Source organism: Gekko japonicus, unplaced genomic scaffold (assembly GCF_001447785.1).
Source record: "Gekko japonicus isolate JY-2015 unplaced genomic scaffold, Gekko_japonicus_V1.1 scaffold283, whole genome shotgun sequence".
Taxonomy (NCBI): Eukaryota; Metazoa; Chordata; class Lepidosauria; order Squamata; family Gekkonidae; genus Gekko; species Gekko japonicus.
Window position 1 is genome coordinate 686,068 of NW_015166429.1, and position 16,200 is coordinate 702,267.

General features: G+C 42.9%; 1 protein-coding gene across 1 annotated transcript in view; it reads right to left on the reverse strand.

The window, feature by feature from the left end:
* The window catches only part of PLXNB2 (plexin B2), a 147,918-nt gene that overhangs the window by 70,261 nt on the left and 61,457 nt on the right, over nt 1–16,200 (reverse strand). Inside the window, exons 9-10 of the mRNA XM_015411815.1 lie at nt 6,742–6,878; nt 1,933–2,103 (exon numbers count right to left, since the gene is read on the reverse strand). Of these exons, the coding sequence (XP_015267301.1) occupies nt 1,933–2,103; nt 6,742–6,878 (308 nt within the window). The remainder of the gene's footprint in view (nt 1–1,932; nt 2,104–6,741; nt 6,879–16,200) is intronic.

Below are 16,200 nucleotides of genomic sequence, written 5' to 3' on the forward strand. Positions count from 1 at the left end.
TAGCAAGGGCTTCGTCCTATACTGGTTCTCAATTCTGCGGGCCAATGGTGGCACAGGGGCTGGTTTGAGCCATGGTTCCATAGTCACTTCTAACAGTCCTTCCATCACAGCGAAAGTGACTGGGCCACTGAAGTTAGGGTGCATCACTGGGTCTGTGGCACTGGGGGCACAGGAGACATCTATTTCAAGTGATCTCACCAAGCAAATCAGTTGCTTACTATAGAGTCTGAAATCCTCACTAGGACAGTAGGTGGATTATTCTGGAATCTGGTCCTCTGGGGACAGTTCCAATGCAAAATCAAAATTTTTGTTCACTGTACACTGACTGTTCATAACCATAATAGCACTGGAAGTCATCTCCCAGTGTTCCTGAGGAATCAGGATTACCTTCAGACTCCATTGAGGCTTAATCCATGTCGCTGGCTGGATCAGAACTGAGAGAAGTGTATGGATCCCAATTCTGGTCAGCATAATAGCTATGGTAAGTATCCACTAGGAGAGGCCTCAGAGGAGAGACAGGGGATACAGTGTTGGATCCAACTGACAGATTAAATCCGATTAGGCTTGCCAAGTCACTTACCTGGCACAGAGGGGGAGACCCGGTTCTGGTCCGGGATATTCGCATGCGCGCAAAGTGCGTGCACGGCGCAATGACATCACCCAGAAGTGACATCATCATGTTGGGCACATTGCCAGCCGATGCTCTAGCAATCGGCCTGGAAACTCTACGATATTATAGAGTTTTCAGGCTGACTGCTAGAGCATCGGCCGGCACCAGGCATGTCAGCCCGAACCAGGCACTTTGGGGGCGGGGTTCCCCCGCCGGCCTGATCCGGACCAGCGGGTTGGGGGCCCTTTTGGCAGGAACCCCCCCCGGGGGGACTTGGCAGCCAGAGATCCGATCAATGGGATAACAGTTGACAACGGGGGATAGGTGATCCAGAACCAATGAGTTCTTGGAATCAGCATAGGTTTGACCGTAGGTTTGATCACTGGCCATACTGGAACTGTCACTTTATGACAGGAGGAAGACGATGACTTGGATGACTTTGACAAGGCTTGCTACAAGTCCTTTTTGGAGGAGGCTCTGAAGCGCTTCTCCTACGCGATTCTGGGTAAGTAGCAGTTTGCACCCTTGTAGGCATCACAGTTGGAGCCAAAGGCTCTAAAACTAGTCTCAGATCCAATGATGACCAGATCCATATCTCTGGATTCAGTTTAGGCATTGTGCCTGGATGATTGTCAGGAGCACTGCTGGACAAGCCCTTGTTTCAGTTCTGATGTTCTGTCATGTCTCACTTTGGAGGTAAACTGTCAACATACCAGGCATCTGAAGACATCATGCTCTTCACTGAGGCATAGTAGACACAAAGTACTATTGCCTGTATGGGGGATTTTTGCCCTGCAAGACATGCATGTCTTAAAGAGAACTTTTGGGGCCATGTCTTTTGAAGCTATTATGTAGACTAAGTCTGAGGAGAAGGCTTGAAGCCTGCAATTTTTCCTCACTTGAGCTTCGAAGGAAAGAACTGCTCTTCCCAATGGCAGAGAGAAAATGGAGGGAAAGGTGCTCTGCCTCTTCCTTTTACACTAGAAAAGGCAGGAAAGCACCGTGGAAGAGGGGAAAGAGCGCCCTCTAGAGTTTTTGTGCTTCAAAATCTCTCCACAGTAAGCCTGCATGCATAATAACCCATATGGGATTGCACAGGTATCATAACAATGAACAATATCTATTTGACGTTCACTCTCAATGAAGTTTGCTTTTCCCTAGAGGTGATGACTTCTATGTGATATGAGAAATATAATTATATTCCATTATCTTGTGAAAATGTCTCCCTTGGGTCTAAGCAATCTAATAATTACATCAGAATAAAATCTACACCTCAGCTCATGAAAGTGGAACACAGCTTTAAAGCAGAAGTATTGTATTACCTGCGTATGCTTGTTTTGGGCTGAATGCCATCAATTCTAGGATTATCTGTATAGGTAAAGGGGTCGTGTTCTATTAGTTTTTCAGTGCTTCCATGCCGTACTATTACAACCGCGCTCCCAGCCTTGGGATTTGGCCCAGTAACACAAACAATTTCTTCACCAAACTGGATACTGAGGAAACGAAGAAAAGTAATACTGATGAGATTATACTCTTGTTGTATAAAATACATAGACAGCACAACTTTAAAAAATATCAAAATAATATACTGTATCAACCATTGCTTGGTTAAACTGATATTTGGATTAAACGGGATTAAAACTGAAATAGGGCTGTATTAAAAATGAATTCAGATAGCCAGGAGAATGTGAGAATCAAAACACTGGATGAGTTTTATTCACTAGTTGATTCACAGAAAAGAAAAAATCCAATTTTAGGCACTCATTTAAAATAGATGTTGTATACCCCCAAGCAATTGCCCACTGAAAGCAAAGCCTTTTCTCAATACTCCATGATAAACAAATTCAGTTTTTCAGGAGTGCCCTAACTTCATTTGTTGCAGGACAATATAATTTTAATGGATGTTTGTCTGTTCTATGCTAGCTAAGGAGATCCTGTGGGGCTTTCTGTCCATGCATTTATTATATGAAATAAGAGTAAAGAAATTCAATAAAATACAGAAAATGCTGTCTTCACCCTTCCTTTCCTTGTATTTTTAAGCTTTCTTTTTTGCTGATTCCATAACAACTTAGACCACTTTATGCAGCAAACAATCAAGAGCCAACTTACACACAGGAAAAATACTACTCTGCTTGCGACAACAGGATAACAGAGTAATCAGGACATCTATTCATGATTCTAAAATATAAAAAAGGATCTTCTCAAGTTTAACATGCAGAAGTTTTTTTTGGGGGGAGGATTCATGTTGTTCATTATTAGTTGAATTTGTTTTTTATTTTTCACTTTTGCATTTGTTTCCAGTGGCTTCAGTGGGAAGGTTTCTAGGCTGCATGTTTTTTCCCCATCCAACTGGGATTAAATTCTCTGGGGACTGTACAAGGATTCTCACCCCCAAATTTCAGGCACACAAGAAGGAAGTGCCCTGTTCTGGAGGCAATTACATTTCTAGTCTGCGCAGCAGTCAAAGAAAGGACAGATCTCTTAAACAGATGCTTTGGGCCTGTCCAGTTATTCAGTCTTTTGGGGAGGAAGTAGTTATATATAAATGTTGTATTAAAATATTCATTGATCTTTGAGGATGCCTATATATTTTTAAACAATTTGCCAGTCTCCTGGAGGCTAACTGATGAGCAAGAAAAATGAGCCCTCCAAGCCCTTACTGTTACTAAAAGATTTGTTTTAGAATGCTGGATACTGAAATGCCTAATTCCCATAATCCAATGGATTGAGGACTTTACAGCCTTATCAACATTTGAACGTATGGCACAGAGATGACAATTATGCATGGACATATTTTTAGATATCTGGAAAACTTTTATCTGTAGATTTGCATCATTGTTGCTATATTCTGTTATTTCTTTTCTTTTCTGGGTTGCAATTATTAAGAAATAAAGAAATAAATTACACAACAACAACGGCCCATACATATGCATAATCTGTAGTGCCCCCACCTTGTGGCATGCCCTGTATAAGGAGGTCAGACATCTTTATAAAGGGAATAGGGCTATATTATAATGGAATGGTTCAGGAAAGATTTCAAGGAAGGGAACGGGTCCATTGACTTTGCTACTGTGTATTGTATGTCAGTCAGGCATTTATTACGGCAACAAGCCATAGAACACACATGCTTAAATATAACATTCATATGTATTGTATGTGTTATCTCTTGCTGCAGTCATTATCCTGTTCCCAGAGCATTGTATTTCTACTTATGTAATACAACTTTCCACTTCTTCAACATGTTACATTTAAAACTTATGCTTTGTTCAGATTTCTGCTTTCCCCCCACACTCTGAAATCCCTGTCTCATTACATTGCTTATTAGAGGTCTCATCCTATCGACTGCATTGTAATCTGCCTTAAGTCTCAGTGAGAAAGGTATTAACATAAAGACTGTGGTAGGACTGGAACTAAAAGTGAAAAGAACAGGTGAAAAGAAATCTCAAACACTATATAAATAGAACTACACTACAGCAGGTCCCAGTAGATTGCATTCTGCAGCTCTCTGCTTCTAAGATGGATTCTATGATCCTTTCACCAAGTCTTCCTCTACCAAAGAAAATCTCTCTCATGGACAAAATCTCATTCCATCAAAGGATGACAGTAATAAAATACAACCAGTAGTCACTCACACACAATATAATCCAGTGCCACAGCAAGGACCTGCTAATTGCAAAGTATGCTAAAGAATATGAACCTGTAAATGCAGAGTCTCAATGAGAGAAATAGTGCCTAGCTGCTAGTTTATACAGAAGTCAGAGTGCCTATCTAACCCACTGTGACTGTTAATGATTGGTGGAATGATGATCACAGATAGCAATATCATTACAACCCACTTTTATGAGAATTTCTGCTAACTCTTTTGGTTGGATCAAATGCCTGTCACACTTACATTATCTGCTGCCTCTCTCTCCTGCTCTCACTGTGTCTCGCTCTCACCATCTCTCTCCTACAACTGTGAACACAGACGTTGTGCAAGCACTATATTACAATGAACACTTCCACAGATTACTGGATGTTCTTACTTTTAGTTATTAGATGTTCTGATGCTGACAATAATGAAAATCACTGTGATGTTTACTTATTTCATTAGTTGATGTTTGAGTGTATATCCCTAATAACTATTGACATCCTCCCTGACATGCTGCTGGCATTCTAATGGTAACTCAATAAACTGTTTCATCAGAAGTGTATCACATGCAGTTTCTTTTCTGCAAAAGCTACTATTGAGACTCTCTATTTTTAACAGAGTAGACAATTGCTAGGCATTGGCTATACAGAGGGCACATTGATAGTATGATCATGTGTCAAGAGAATTTGCAGTCCTCATTAGAGGACTACTCTCATGTGTGCCACCTTGAAGGAGAAAATTCCAAATAATAAGAGACACTAAAGACTATTTCACACAAGCATGTGCATTGTTTAATTAAGACAAGAGAACATGTTAAGTAGAACCAGAGGAATGGCGCTATAAAAGCCTCTGGTTTCTCTGGGTTAGTACATTGACAGTCTGAGGACTCAAGATCTCTCCTGTCTTTGATGGGATTATACTCCCCTTGAAAAGCCAGGTTTGCTGCTTGGGAGTGCTACTTAACACAGTGATCACCTCAGAAAACCAGGTGGCTGTGGTGGCTCTGAGTGCTTTTGCCAGCTTTGGCTGGTGCATCAGCTGTGCCTGTTCCTGGTTCAGTCTGATATAGCCACAGTGATTTGTGCTTTAGTTACATCTAGACTGGACTACTGCAATATGCTGTATTTGGGCCTACCCTTAAAGAGGGTTTGGAAGCTGCAGCTAGTGTAGAATGAGGCAGTACAACTGCTGGTTGAGACCAGCTACTAGGAGCATATGACCATGATACTATAGCAATTATATGAGCTACCGATCTGCTCCCAAGCCCACTTCAAGATATTGGTTTTGTCCTTTAAAGCCCTACAGAGCTGGGGACCAGGGTATCTGAAGGACTGCCTTCTCCCTTATGTTCCTGCCTGGGAATTAAGATCACAGGGAGAGGCTCCTCATGACTTCCCCACCAATCAAAGAAGCTCATTTGGTGGGCACATGAGAGAGGTGAGGGCCTTTTGGCAGCCACACAATTATGGAACACCTCTCCAAGGAGATGCGCCTGGCCCACTCACTGTCGACCTTCAGGAGGTAGTTGAAAACCATTTTAATTACGACTGCATTTGACTGATTTGGTTTTTATTTATAGGCAGTCCTAAATTAGTTTTTAAATTGTGACTTTTTATATTTTTTATTCATATTGTTTTTACTGTGTTTTATAATGGTTTTATTTATACTGGAAACTGCCTTGAGTTCCACAAGAGAGAAAGGCAGCTAATAAATGTTATAAGTGGATGAATGCATAAATAGGTGTGTAAGTCTTCATTTGATGTTGGAGTCAATGACACAGATGTGTGAACCACCATCACAAAAGACAACTAGAGGAAGAGGTTAGAGGTTTCAACTAAATCACAGCTCAAGAGGTATGACCTAAGCTCTAATCAATCTCATCCCTTGATGAGACTTTGCACTGCAGACAGCAAGGAACTTTCTTATTGGTTACAGATGAAGTCTGTGAAAAACATGAACTTTCAGTACTCAGTTGAAACTTGTCATTGGCTATTATTGTCTAGGGATGCAGCATGCCTTTATGAAAAAAAATCTGCTGCACTGTAAAACAGAGTGAAACCACTGCAACTATACCTGAAGTAACTATGAGGATTATATTTGGAGTCTACTTTCCTGGTGCCACTCAGCTAGGACTGGACTATTGGACTGAAACAACTGATAAGCTTGTTTTCTGACAAGTACTGTGAGGTGATCTGGAAGCTGACTGGCAGTAACTCCACCAATGGCTGCACTTCAACGAAAGAATACCAATTCAGTCTCCTTCCCCCAAGGCAAAGGGTACCAGTCTCCATTCCTAGAAAACAAAGAGTACTCCATTTTCATGTTAGATGGCAGGGACTGAGAACATCTTACTCTCTGTCCTTACATATGACTTGTGGTTCTCCACTTGAGGACACCTTGGGGTCTCCTCAGAGTGCAGTTTGAGAAATACTGTGTTAGAACCATATCAGAGGGGGAAAACTCAAGATATAGTTGCAGCAAATGTGTGCCTTATACTCACACTTTACAGGGCACATCACCAAGGGAAATATTAACATCTTGTCTCGAGCCAGTGTCCAAGTTTGTGCCACTGATAGTTAGGGTGGTCCCTCCAGCTTGGGGACCTTTTTTGGGATGTATTCCTGTAGGTTTTGGATCCTGTGTGGAAGAAATAGTCACAAACTAGTTAAATTCAGGGTGTTTTGTTCTTCCTGTTTCTTCCTGTTAACAGGAATCTGAACAAAAGAACAGTTCATTAAGAATAAATGAAAGATTGTGAACAGATTCATATTTAAAGCTTACACAATAGCAAGCTGCAATTTATATTAAGGCCCTGGTTTCAACATAATGAATTCAGGGGTGTCGAACTCATTTGTTATGAGGGCCAGATCTGACATAAATGAGACCTTGTTGGGCCGGGCAACGTGTGTCATAAGACGTAATGCCAGGTAGTGGAGTTATAAACTTTATAAAAGACACAGACAAATACAATTAAAGATTTTTAAAACTTTAAATAACACATTTCTAGTGAGTTTGACACCCCTGGATTAGATGACGGTTTTGTCTCTGAAAGTTTCCTTTCGGGCTTACTGTTTTCAATTTGAGATCCAGTGCTTTTTTTCTCAATCCCTTTCACATTTTTCTTGAGTGTAATTATAACCACTACAGGAAAAACAGAAGCAAGGCCTTTGGCTTTAAAACTAAGAAGATTTATAGACTGGATCTAAGAATGCTGTGAAAATTTTGTAAACAAATATTGGCTTGACCAGCCGAATGCTACTTTTTTGCCTCCCCACTCCCACTGCATCCCCAAATGTCCCCCAAATGCTGCTCCTGGGAGGAGGAACCATGTTGATTCCTGTGAAAGGCAGGAGGCTGTCCTGCCACTGAAAACCAACCAACTACTTTACAACCAAGGCTACGGGAATGCTGCTCCAGCATTCAGTCACCTTCAGGGGGGTGATGGGATTTTGGGAGGAACAGCGGCAGTCAATTTGGGTCCGCCTCAGCAACACAGCAGACAGTTTAAAGGGGAGCTCTGGCTGGGGTGGCAGAATGGTTTAACTTTACCACTGGGACAGGACAGAGTACCAGGTTATAACACCTGTCTCTGGTGATGAGCAGACCTGGCATCACTTAGTTTGATTCTTGGGAAAAGGTAGGCTATTATGGGTGGAGTCCTATGTGGGTGTGAAAGGATCCAAACTGGTGGCCAGGCAGTGAAAGCCTGTTTATAACCACAAGCATTAAATCAGGCTTCTCTTCTCGGTATTTTTCAAGTATATTTTGGCTTCCCAAATGAATCCAGGATTTTTCGGGAGAACTGGAAATAAATCCTAGAAAAAAATCCCAGATATATTTGGGAATTACTGGCAAAACTGGGCTGCCCAGCAGAGCCCCAGCAGAGCCTGTGGAAAGATCTCACCCTGCAGGATCGCCTCCAGGGTGGGCTCTGTTGGGCAATCTGATCTCAGCCCCAGCTTAGCCTGCGAGGAGAACTCACTACATAGGATCGCCTCCTGGGTGGGCTCTGTTGGGCAGCCGGGTCTAAACTGGGCTGCCCAGCAGAGCCCCAGCAGAGCCTGAGGGGAGAGCTCTCCTCACAGGATCAGCTCCTTGGCGGGCTCTGTTGGGCAGTCCGATTTAAACTGGGCCGCCCAGCAGAGCCCCAGCGAAGACTGTGGGGAGAACTGTCCCTGCAGGATCGACTCCTGGAGGGGAGCTGTTGGGAAGCCTGGTTTAAACCAGACAATCCAGCAGAGCCCCAGGGCAGAGTTCTCCCTGCAGGATCGGCTGCCTGGTGACCTCTTTTGGGCAGTCCAGTTTAAAGGGACAGCCCAAAGGAGCCCCACCTGAGCTCCCTCTCAGCTGTTTTTAGCGGCTTTGCCACTGCCTTTCCCCCCTCTGTGTTTTTCAGTTCAGGTCTACTGGACCCCCAAAAATTCAGGATTTCCAAAAAATCCTGGAATCGCATTTTTTTTCCAGGTCCAATAGACCTGAACCGAAAAATACAGAGAAAAAAAATTGCACTCTCCTACTTGTCACAGTGCCCTTCTACTGAAGGAGGAATCTTCCTCCATGGAAGGATCCAACCCAAATGTATTTCATGACTATCCAAAACTTGCTGCAAAGTGCTCATCTAGTAGGAGGCTTTTAACTGGGAAACTTACTATTTGCATTTGAATTTAAACCTCTCATTAAAAAATGTTGCTGAAATTTCTATTATTCCCATAAGGGAACAGTGGGAAATGTAAACACCTCCACAATACCTTCTTCCAGGTTTCACTGTGCATAGATGGCAAAGGCCAGAGAAATTAGGATGTACTTTCAAGGAAAAAAGAAGGTTCGAAACTCCCCAGTGGAGAGGGGTTCATGCCATCCCTAAATAGTATTAGCTCCTTCCATGATCACAAAATGGGCACAGTTTCTAAAAACAGAGTGTACTTTACAGTACAAAAGCCATGTAAAATGAATTCTCTCCTCTAGTTTACCATGTCAGCAAAGTATTAATCAGTAGGACAATCTTATGCTTTGAAAGTGATGTATAGTACAAATTTCTCATTCATTTTCCTTTTTCATTTGCCATTCTAATTGTTAGAAAACTGAACAAAGTTCTGAAATAATTCCACCCTATTATATTAAAATAACCCCCTCTCTTACAGTTTAATGAATTGGAACTGAATTTGCCATATCTGATTGCATATTTCTAAAAAATCTTCTAATAGATTCTTTATCGCTGCTGTGCACTATACCTACGAAACCATCCATCAATAGTTAGAATAAAATTTCATTTTCCAAATCCAAATGTTGAGATAAATATCAGACTTTCAATACAGAACTGGAAGAATGAATAGTCTCCAGGATTTAGAGTATAGAAGACTCAGATTTAAGGAAGTATATGCAGCACATAAAATGTAGAATTCTGATTCATTTTGACAAAAACATTGATACTCAAAAACTTACACTGTTCAGCCAGAGGTAAGGATGATCCAAGTTTGAAATACATAATGTGTATAATGTATCCCTTCTAAACATTTTTGTAGTAGAGATAATTAAACCAATTAATAAGCACTATGTCCAAAGAGCCCTGATCTAGATGGCCCAGTCTAGCCCAAACTTGTCAGATCTTAGACACGAAATGTGGTTGATCCTGGTTAGTGCTTGGGACAAGGAAGTCCAGGGTGATCTTTGGAGGCACCTGGATCGGGGCGGATTGGCAGTACTGTTGCTGTTGGACCTGTTGGCAGCATTCGACACGGTCGACCATCAGTTACTGATCCACCGCCTCGCTGACGTAGGAGTTCAGGGGCTTGCCTTGCAATGGCTTACCTCCTTTCTCCATGGTCAGGGACAAAGGGTGGTGTTAGGGGAACAGCTCTCCCAGAGATACCCACCAGAATGTGGAGTGCCTCAAGTGGCAGTGCTGTCCCCGATATTATTTAACATCTATATGCACCCCTTTGCCCAGATTGCCCGGAGCTATGGGCTGGGATGTCACCAGTATGTGGATGACATCAAGCTCTATCTGATGTTGAGTGGCCGGTCTGACTCTAGACCGGAAGATCTGGACCGGTCATTACAAGCCGTGGCTGGTTGGCTTAGACTGAGCCGACTGAAATTGAATCCGACGAAAACGGAGGTCCTGTGCCTGAGTCGGAGCAGACTGGGAGTAGGGACTCCACTCCCGACTTTCGATGGGGTGCCATTGGTGCCAGCGCTGGAGGTTAGGAGCTTGGGATTGCTCTTGAATGCCTCCTTAACGATGGAGGCCCAGGTAGCAGCCACTGCCAAGTCGGCCTTTTACCATCTGCGGCTGATTAGGCAGTTGGTTCCCTTCCTCGGACACAATGACCTTGCAACAGTGATCCATGCGATGGTGACCTCGAGACTAGACTACTGTAACACTCTCTACTTAGGGCTGCCCTTGTCGCAAATACGGAAGCTGCAGCTAGTGCAAAAGCCATGGGGCCAGGCTTCTGATGGGCCTCCCCATGAGTGAACACATCTAGCCTGTCATGAAGGCATTGCACTGGCTGCCAATAGCATACCAGATTTGCTTCAAGGTGCCCTTTATGGCCAGGGTCTGACATACCTGAGGGACTGCCTTTCCCCATATATACCCCAGAGAGCACTTCGGTCAGGGGCACAAAACCGACTGGCCCTTCCAGGTCCCAAGGACGCCAGGCTAGCTGCAACCAGGGCCAGAGCCTTTTTGGTGATGGCTCCATACTGGTGGAATCAGCTCCCGGAATAGATCAGGGCCCTGCGGGACTTTTACAGTTCTGCAGGACCTGCAAGATGGAGCTCTTCCACCAGGCTTTCAACTAGGAACTGCCACCACCACAGGCATTACCACGTACAATTATTAATACCATCAACTTAATAAGAATGGAAGCCTGGTGCCTGGTCTATTACTGATAGCCTGTGCTCGCGGACCAAAATTGAGAAAGACCAATGAGCTGAATATCAAGTAAACCTACAAAATGTATGAGGCCATCTTTGATATTATAAGTTAACTGCTAGCACTTTAATATAATGTAAGTTAGTTTTAATGAATTGTTATTGAATTGTTTGATGAATTGCTTTTAGATGTCTATGATTTTATTGTTATGATGCCTTTATGACGTTAGCTGCCCTAAGCCTGCCTTGGCGGGGAGGGTGGGGTACAAATTTAAATAATAAATAAATAAATACATGAATTTGTGGGAAGGGTTCCATTCTGTTCCCTGAAACAGAAACAATCAAAACCTGTTACCACCAAGTCTTCTCCTTTCTCTCTGTCGAACACACATACACAATCTGACTGAGTGATGGGAAGCTCTCATTTCCTTCTTCTCCAGTATTCACAATTGGTTAGCTTTTGTTCTGGATATAATGCACACCTTGTTGTGTTTTATTGCTTAGATTACTAGCTGAAAGATATATAATGAATCTGTTTTTTCCTGTACCACAGATTAAACCTCTTTACTCAGCAAAATAACTGCAATTGATCTTCCACTTGGACATACTCTTGTGTGGAGTATATCATCTTAAGAGCAACAAGAATAAAGGCACTGTTATAGATGGATTTAGATGGATTCCTGACAAAACTTAATGGCCTGGGCCTGACTTTACAGCATACATAAAATTGGCTTTGCTGGGCCAGTCTTGGTTTCTAACCGCAGCTCAGGCATATTCATTACACTGTATGCTGTTATAGCGATCTCTCCCTCTTCCCTCCATCAAAAGCAAGATTTTCCCTTCTGTCTTCTTTCTTGCCAAGCAGCTTCTCTATCTATTTTCTTCTTATTTGTATCACTGATGCTGGCCCTGCCTAGGGAACTGAGGGAAGAAACAAAATCACCTTCTTATATTCTGCTTTTGAAATGGCACACAAGAGTCTTTTGAAAGTTCAAAACAAACAAAATGTTTTATTTAACTTGGAGGAGAAAAGGTCGGGTGGAATCAGGTGTAGGATGTATGAGGTGAGCAGATAATAAAAATGAGGTAACTTTGCATTCACACAAACACCAGATAATTTGTTGCCAACAAGTAAACCCCAGCCTGGTGGAACTCTCTGTCTGACTTATTAAAGTTGCTCAGGGCATGTAAGGCAGAGATGTTCCACCACACCTTTGGTTGAGGTCAGCAATGGTTCCTTACATCTGCCTGAAACCCTCCCGTCCATGACTGAATGCTAGCACTGCCATCTTGTTTTAAAATGTCTTTCAATGTCTAATGTTTTAAATGTTTTTAATACTGAATATTTATGGTTTTAATTGATTTTATAATGTACTGAATTAATGGTTGTAAACCGCTCTGAGTCCCATGCAAACAGGGAAGGGTGGTTAAGAAATCTAAATAAATAAATAAATGAGTGTTTCTGCTATTCAACAAGGTCTTTAAAAATTTGAGAAAAGAGGTTTTCGTTTCATTTTCTGCTCAAACACTAAGCATAGGCTTCTGAGTTTCTCCAATATGTAAAGTTTAGAAGGCAGGAACATATAACCAATGAATGAATGAACAGAATTTATTTGTATTTAGCCATAGGCCATTACAAACAAACATATAACCAAGTTTCCCCATTCTTTCTTTATACACAAACTAGGGATCACTCCTTTCTTTAAGAGCTATTTCTCTTTTTGACTATATAGGGATCACTTCTCTTTACTAGAAGCTATTTCTCTTTTCTGGTTTGAAAGAAGATCCTCCTTGATCCACTCACTCTCTTAGTCTCCTTCCCAGTCCACAGTAAGCGCTTAATTGTCTCTTTTTCAACTGACAGTTCCCAACTGTCATTCTTTAACTGCCTCTCTCAACATAATTCCATTCGAATAGCCTGCAACTCAAAGATTCTCAGACTCTGTTAGGCATTAACCCTTGACAGTCTGTCACAGCTGTGTACTGAGAAGCAAATGTCTCTCATCTCCCTTCAGAAATAGATATTCCATGAGGTTAAATAGGACAGGTATACACACATATATGCACATGTACACAAAATATAATTTGGGAGATTACAACAAAAACATATTATCAACACATTTTGCTTCCTGTTTAGTTCAGTTTGGGTCAGGGGTCCCAGTGGGGGAACATTACCTTTGCCCCCACTCCCATTGCCTGTTGCTGTTCTCAGTGGTGGTAGGAGAAAAATGGGGAAAAACAAAACAATCCTGCAGCAGTGGCTGTAGCATTATGTCACTTACAGTAAAAAACAGGAGGTGACACAGAGTACCTCTAGGAATTGCAGGAGTTTCTGGCCATTCCTAGAACTATCTGTGGAAGTGACATGGAAGTGACATGGTGCTAAAGCTGGTGTTGCAGTCCCCCTATCCCTGTTTACAACCCTCCAGATGTTTGCTAGGCATTGCCTGGCAATACTAAATTGGGTACTGACACAGTCTTCCTCTTTATATCTGGACCAATCCCCCCAACATACCCATTAACACTTCCCCTCCCAATATAACAGCTCTTACTCCATTTCACATTAGTCCAACTAGCCATTAGGTGACCTAAGTGCTTTTATTATTATTTATTTTTTATTTATTTATTTGATTTCTATCCCGCCCTCCCAAAGGCTCAGGGCGGTTCACAGGCGGCAAAGCCGGAATATAAAATACAATAAGACATACAATAAAATACACATTTAAAACCACGATAAAACCATCCTATAACATGGTGCTATATTAATCAACCAAGATGGGAACAACCACCCAACTTTGGTGGCCAGCTATCCCGGTAGTGCGGTCTCCCGCTATGCTGTCTATAACTTCTGCCAGGGCTTAACCTGCCCCCCTTTCGTAGGGCAGCCGATGACATACTACCTCGGTGGTAGGATAGTGGTGGTGGTGGCTCCTACTCGAACGCCTCGCAGAAGAGCTCCGTCTTGCAGGCTCTGCAGAACTACATAAGGTCCCGCAGGGCCCGGATCTCCTCTGGAAGCTCGTTTCACCAGGTAGGAGCCGCCACCGAGAAAGCCCTGGGCCTAGTAGAGGCAAACTTAATCTCTCGGGGACCTGGAACTTCCAGGAGATGGCGGTTTCCCGATCGTAGTGCTCTTGAGGGAACATACGGGAAGAGGTGGTCCTTCAGGTAAGCCGGACCCTGGCCATTCAGAGCTTTAAAGGTGAGAACCAGCACTTTGAAGCGAATCCGGTATGCTATTGGCAGCCAGTGCAGCGCTTGCAGCCCAGGCCGGATATAGTCTCGCCTAGAGAGACCCAACAGCAACCTGGCCGCAGCATTCTGCACTAGCTGCAGCTTCCGGATTTGCGACAAAGGCAGCCCTAAGTAGAGAGCATTACAGTAGTCAAGCCTCGAGGTGACCGTCACATGGATCACAGTGGCCAGGTCGTCAAGGTAGAGAACCAACTGCCGAGCCAGCCGCAGATTAGATCTGTTCAGCCATTAGATCTGTTCATGCATATGGGGACAACACACTACACACTATCCTCTGAACGCATAAAAATTGCTATTTTGACTGAAATGGGAAAAGGACATATTTTCAGCCTCAGTACACATGTAGCAAAACCCTGCATCATGAGGGTTCTTGTATGTGTATTCCAAAGCTGCAATACATAGACAGATTTAATACCTCAAAAGAGCCTCTTGTTCTGGCTATGATGTTTCAGATATGTTTGCAAGAGCATTATGGTAAATAAATATACAAAATGAGACTGGTGCATGGACCAATATCAGGAGGGTCAGGTTTATACGACATAAATGGATACTGACACAACAGCTGACCTGAATTCTCCTGACAATTCAGTTGGCATAGAGTAATCCATCATATTGGGCTTTGGCTAAACATGGCCATGTGTAATCTGTTTGGGTTAGGCTAAGTTATATTAGTGCTGCCTGCATAAAATATCCCAGAGAATATCCTGTTTTGGGAAAGGGAAGAGAAAAAAAGCTATAACAAACAGCTACAGTATAGGGAACACGAAACAGCAGTTCCTACCTCATTCTTATATCACTGCTCTTTTGCAGGAGCAGACTAGATGACCCTGGAGGTCCCTTCCAACTATGATTCTCTGCAGCAAATATTTAATGGTCAGTTGGCTCGCTCTTAAACAGAACTCAACACAGTAGAGGTCAAAGTGCAATTATTAACATTTTACTTTGATATTGGAAGATATTGATTTTTCCCCCTTCTAATTTTATGTCATACTAGCCTGCTAACCATGCTTCGCTACAGTATTACAGTTCCATAAATCCAGTTATAATACTGATGATTTGAAATTTGAAATGTGACATTTGTTGTAGGAATTCTAACAGAGAAGACTGTAGTGTACGAAATGAAGTGAGACATACGTACTTTTTCTCTCTCTACTGAAGGACCTCTCTCTAGACCACATTGGTGGTTCTGCCCTCAGGTGCTAGGATCACCAGGCTGCTTGGTGAACTCACTCTGGAGCAGGCCACATAGAACTGTCCATAGAACTGTCAACTCCTGTAAACTTTTACAAAAGTGATGGCCTCTCTACTTGTGTTCCTGGATTGTTTTGCTCATATGGAGACTGTGTTGCTCTGAGTACCTCAGGGTGATCTTGCTGGTACTTGGCCTGTGCAGCTCAGTGCCCTGCAGGACTACTATGTGCAAATGTCTTTGCCGCATTCCTAAGTTGCCTCCTCCTTGTAGCGTTGGTGTATCTGGCTCGAAGTTTGCCAGGAGCTTTCTTGGGGGCAGTAAGAGGTGAGAGGTGTGAGGGAGTGGTGATGCGGTGCACATTTCTTCAGGTTCATGAGGGAGGCATGCATCAAAATGGCTCTTAGAAATGTCCTATACTATCTCCCCATAAACATTCATACCCTGGCCTTGCCCCTATACCTGACAGACATTGGCCTGTCTGGTGTTGGAGAGCATTGTATTTAAAGACATTGGGGAGGCTGGGTCAGCAGCAGAGCTAAGGCAATCCTGCTGAGCAAACCTCCCCAGCAGCTGTAAGCATCCCACCTCCTCTCCTACACCTGACAGGCAGCTGCCTGTCCAGTGTAGGATGGA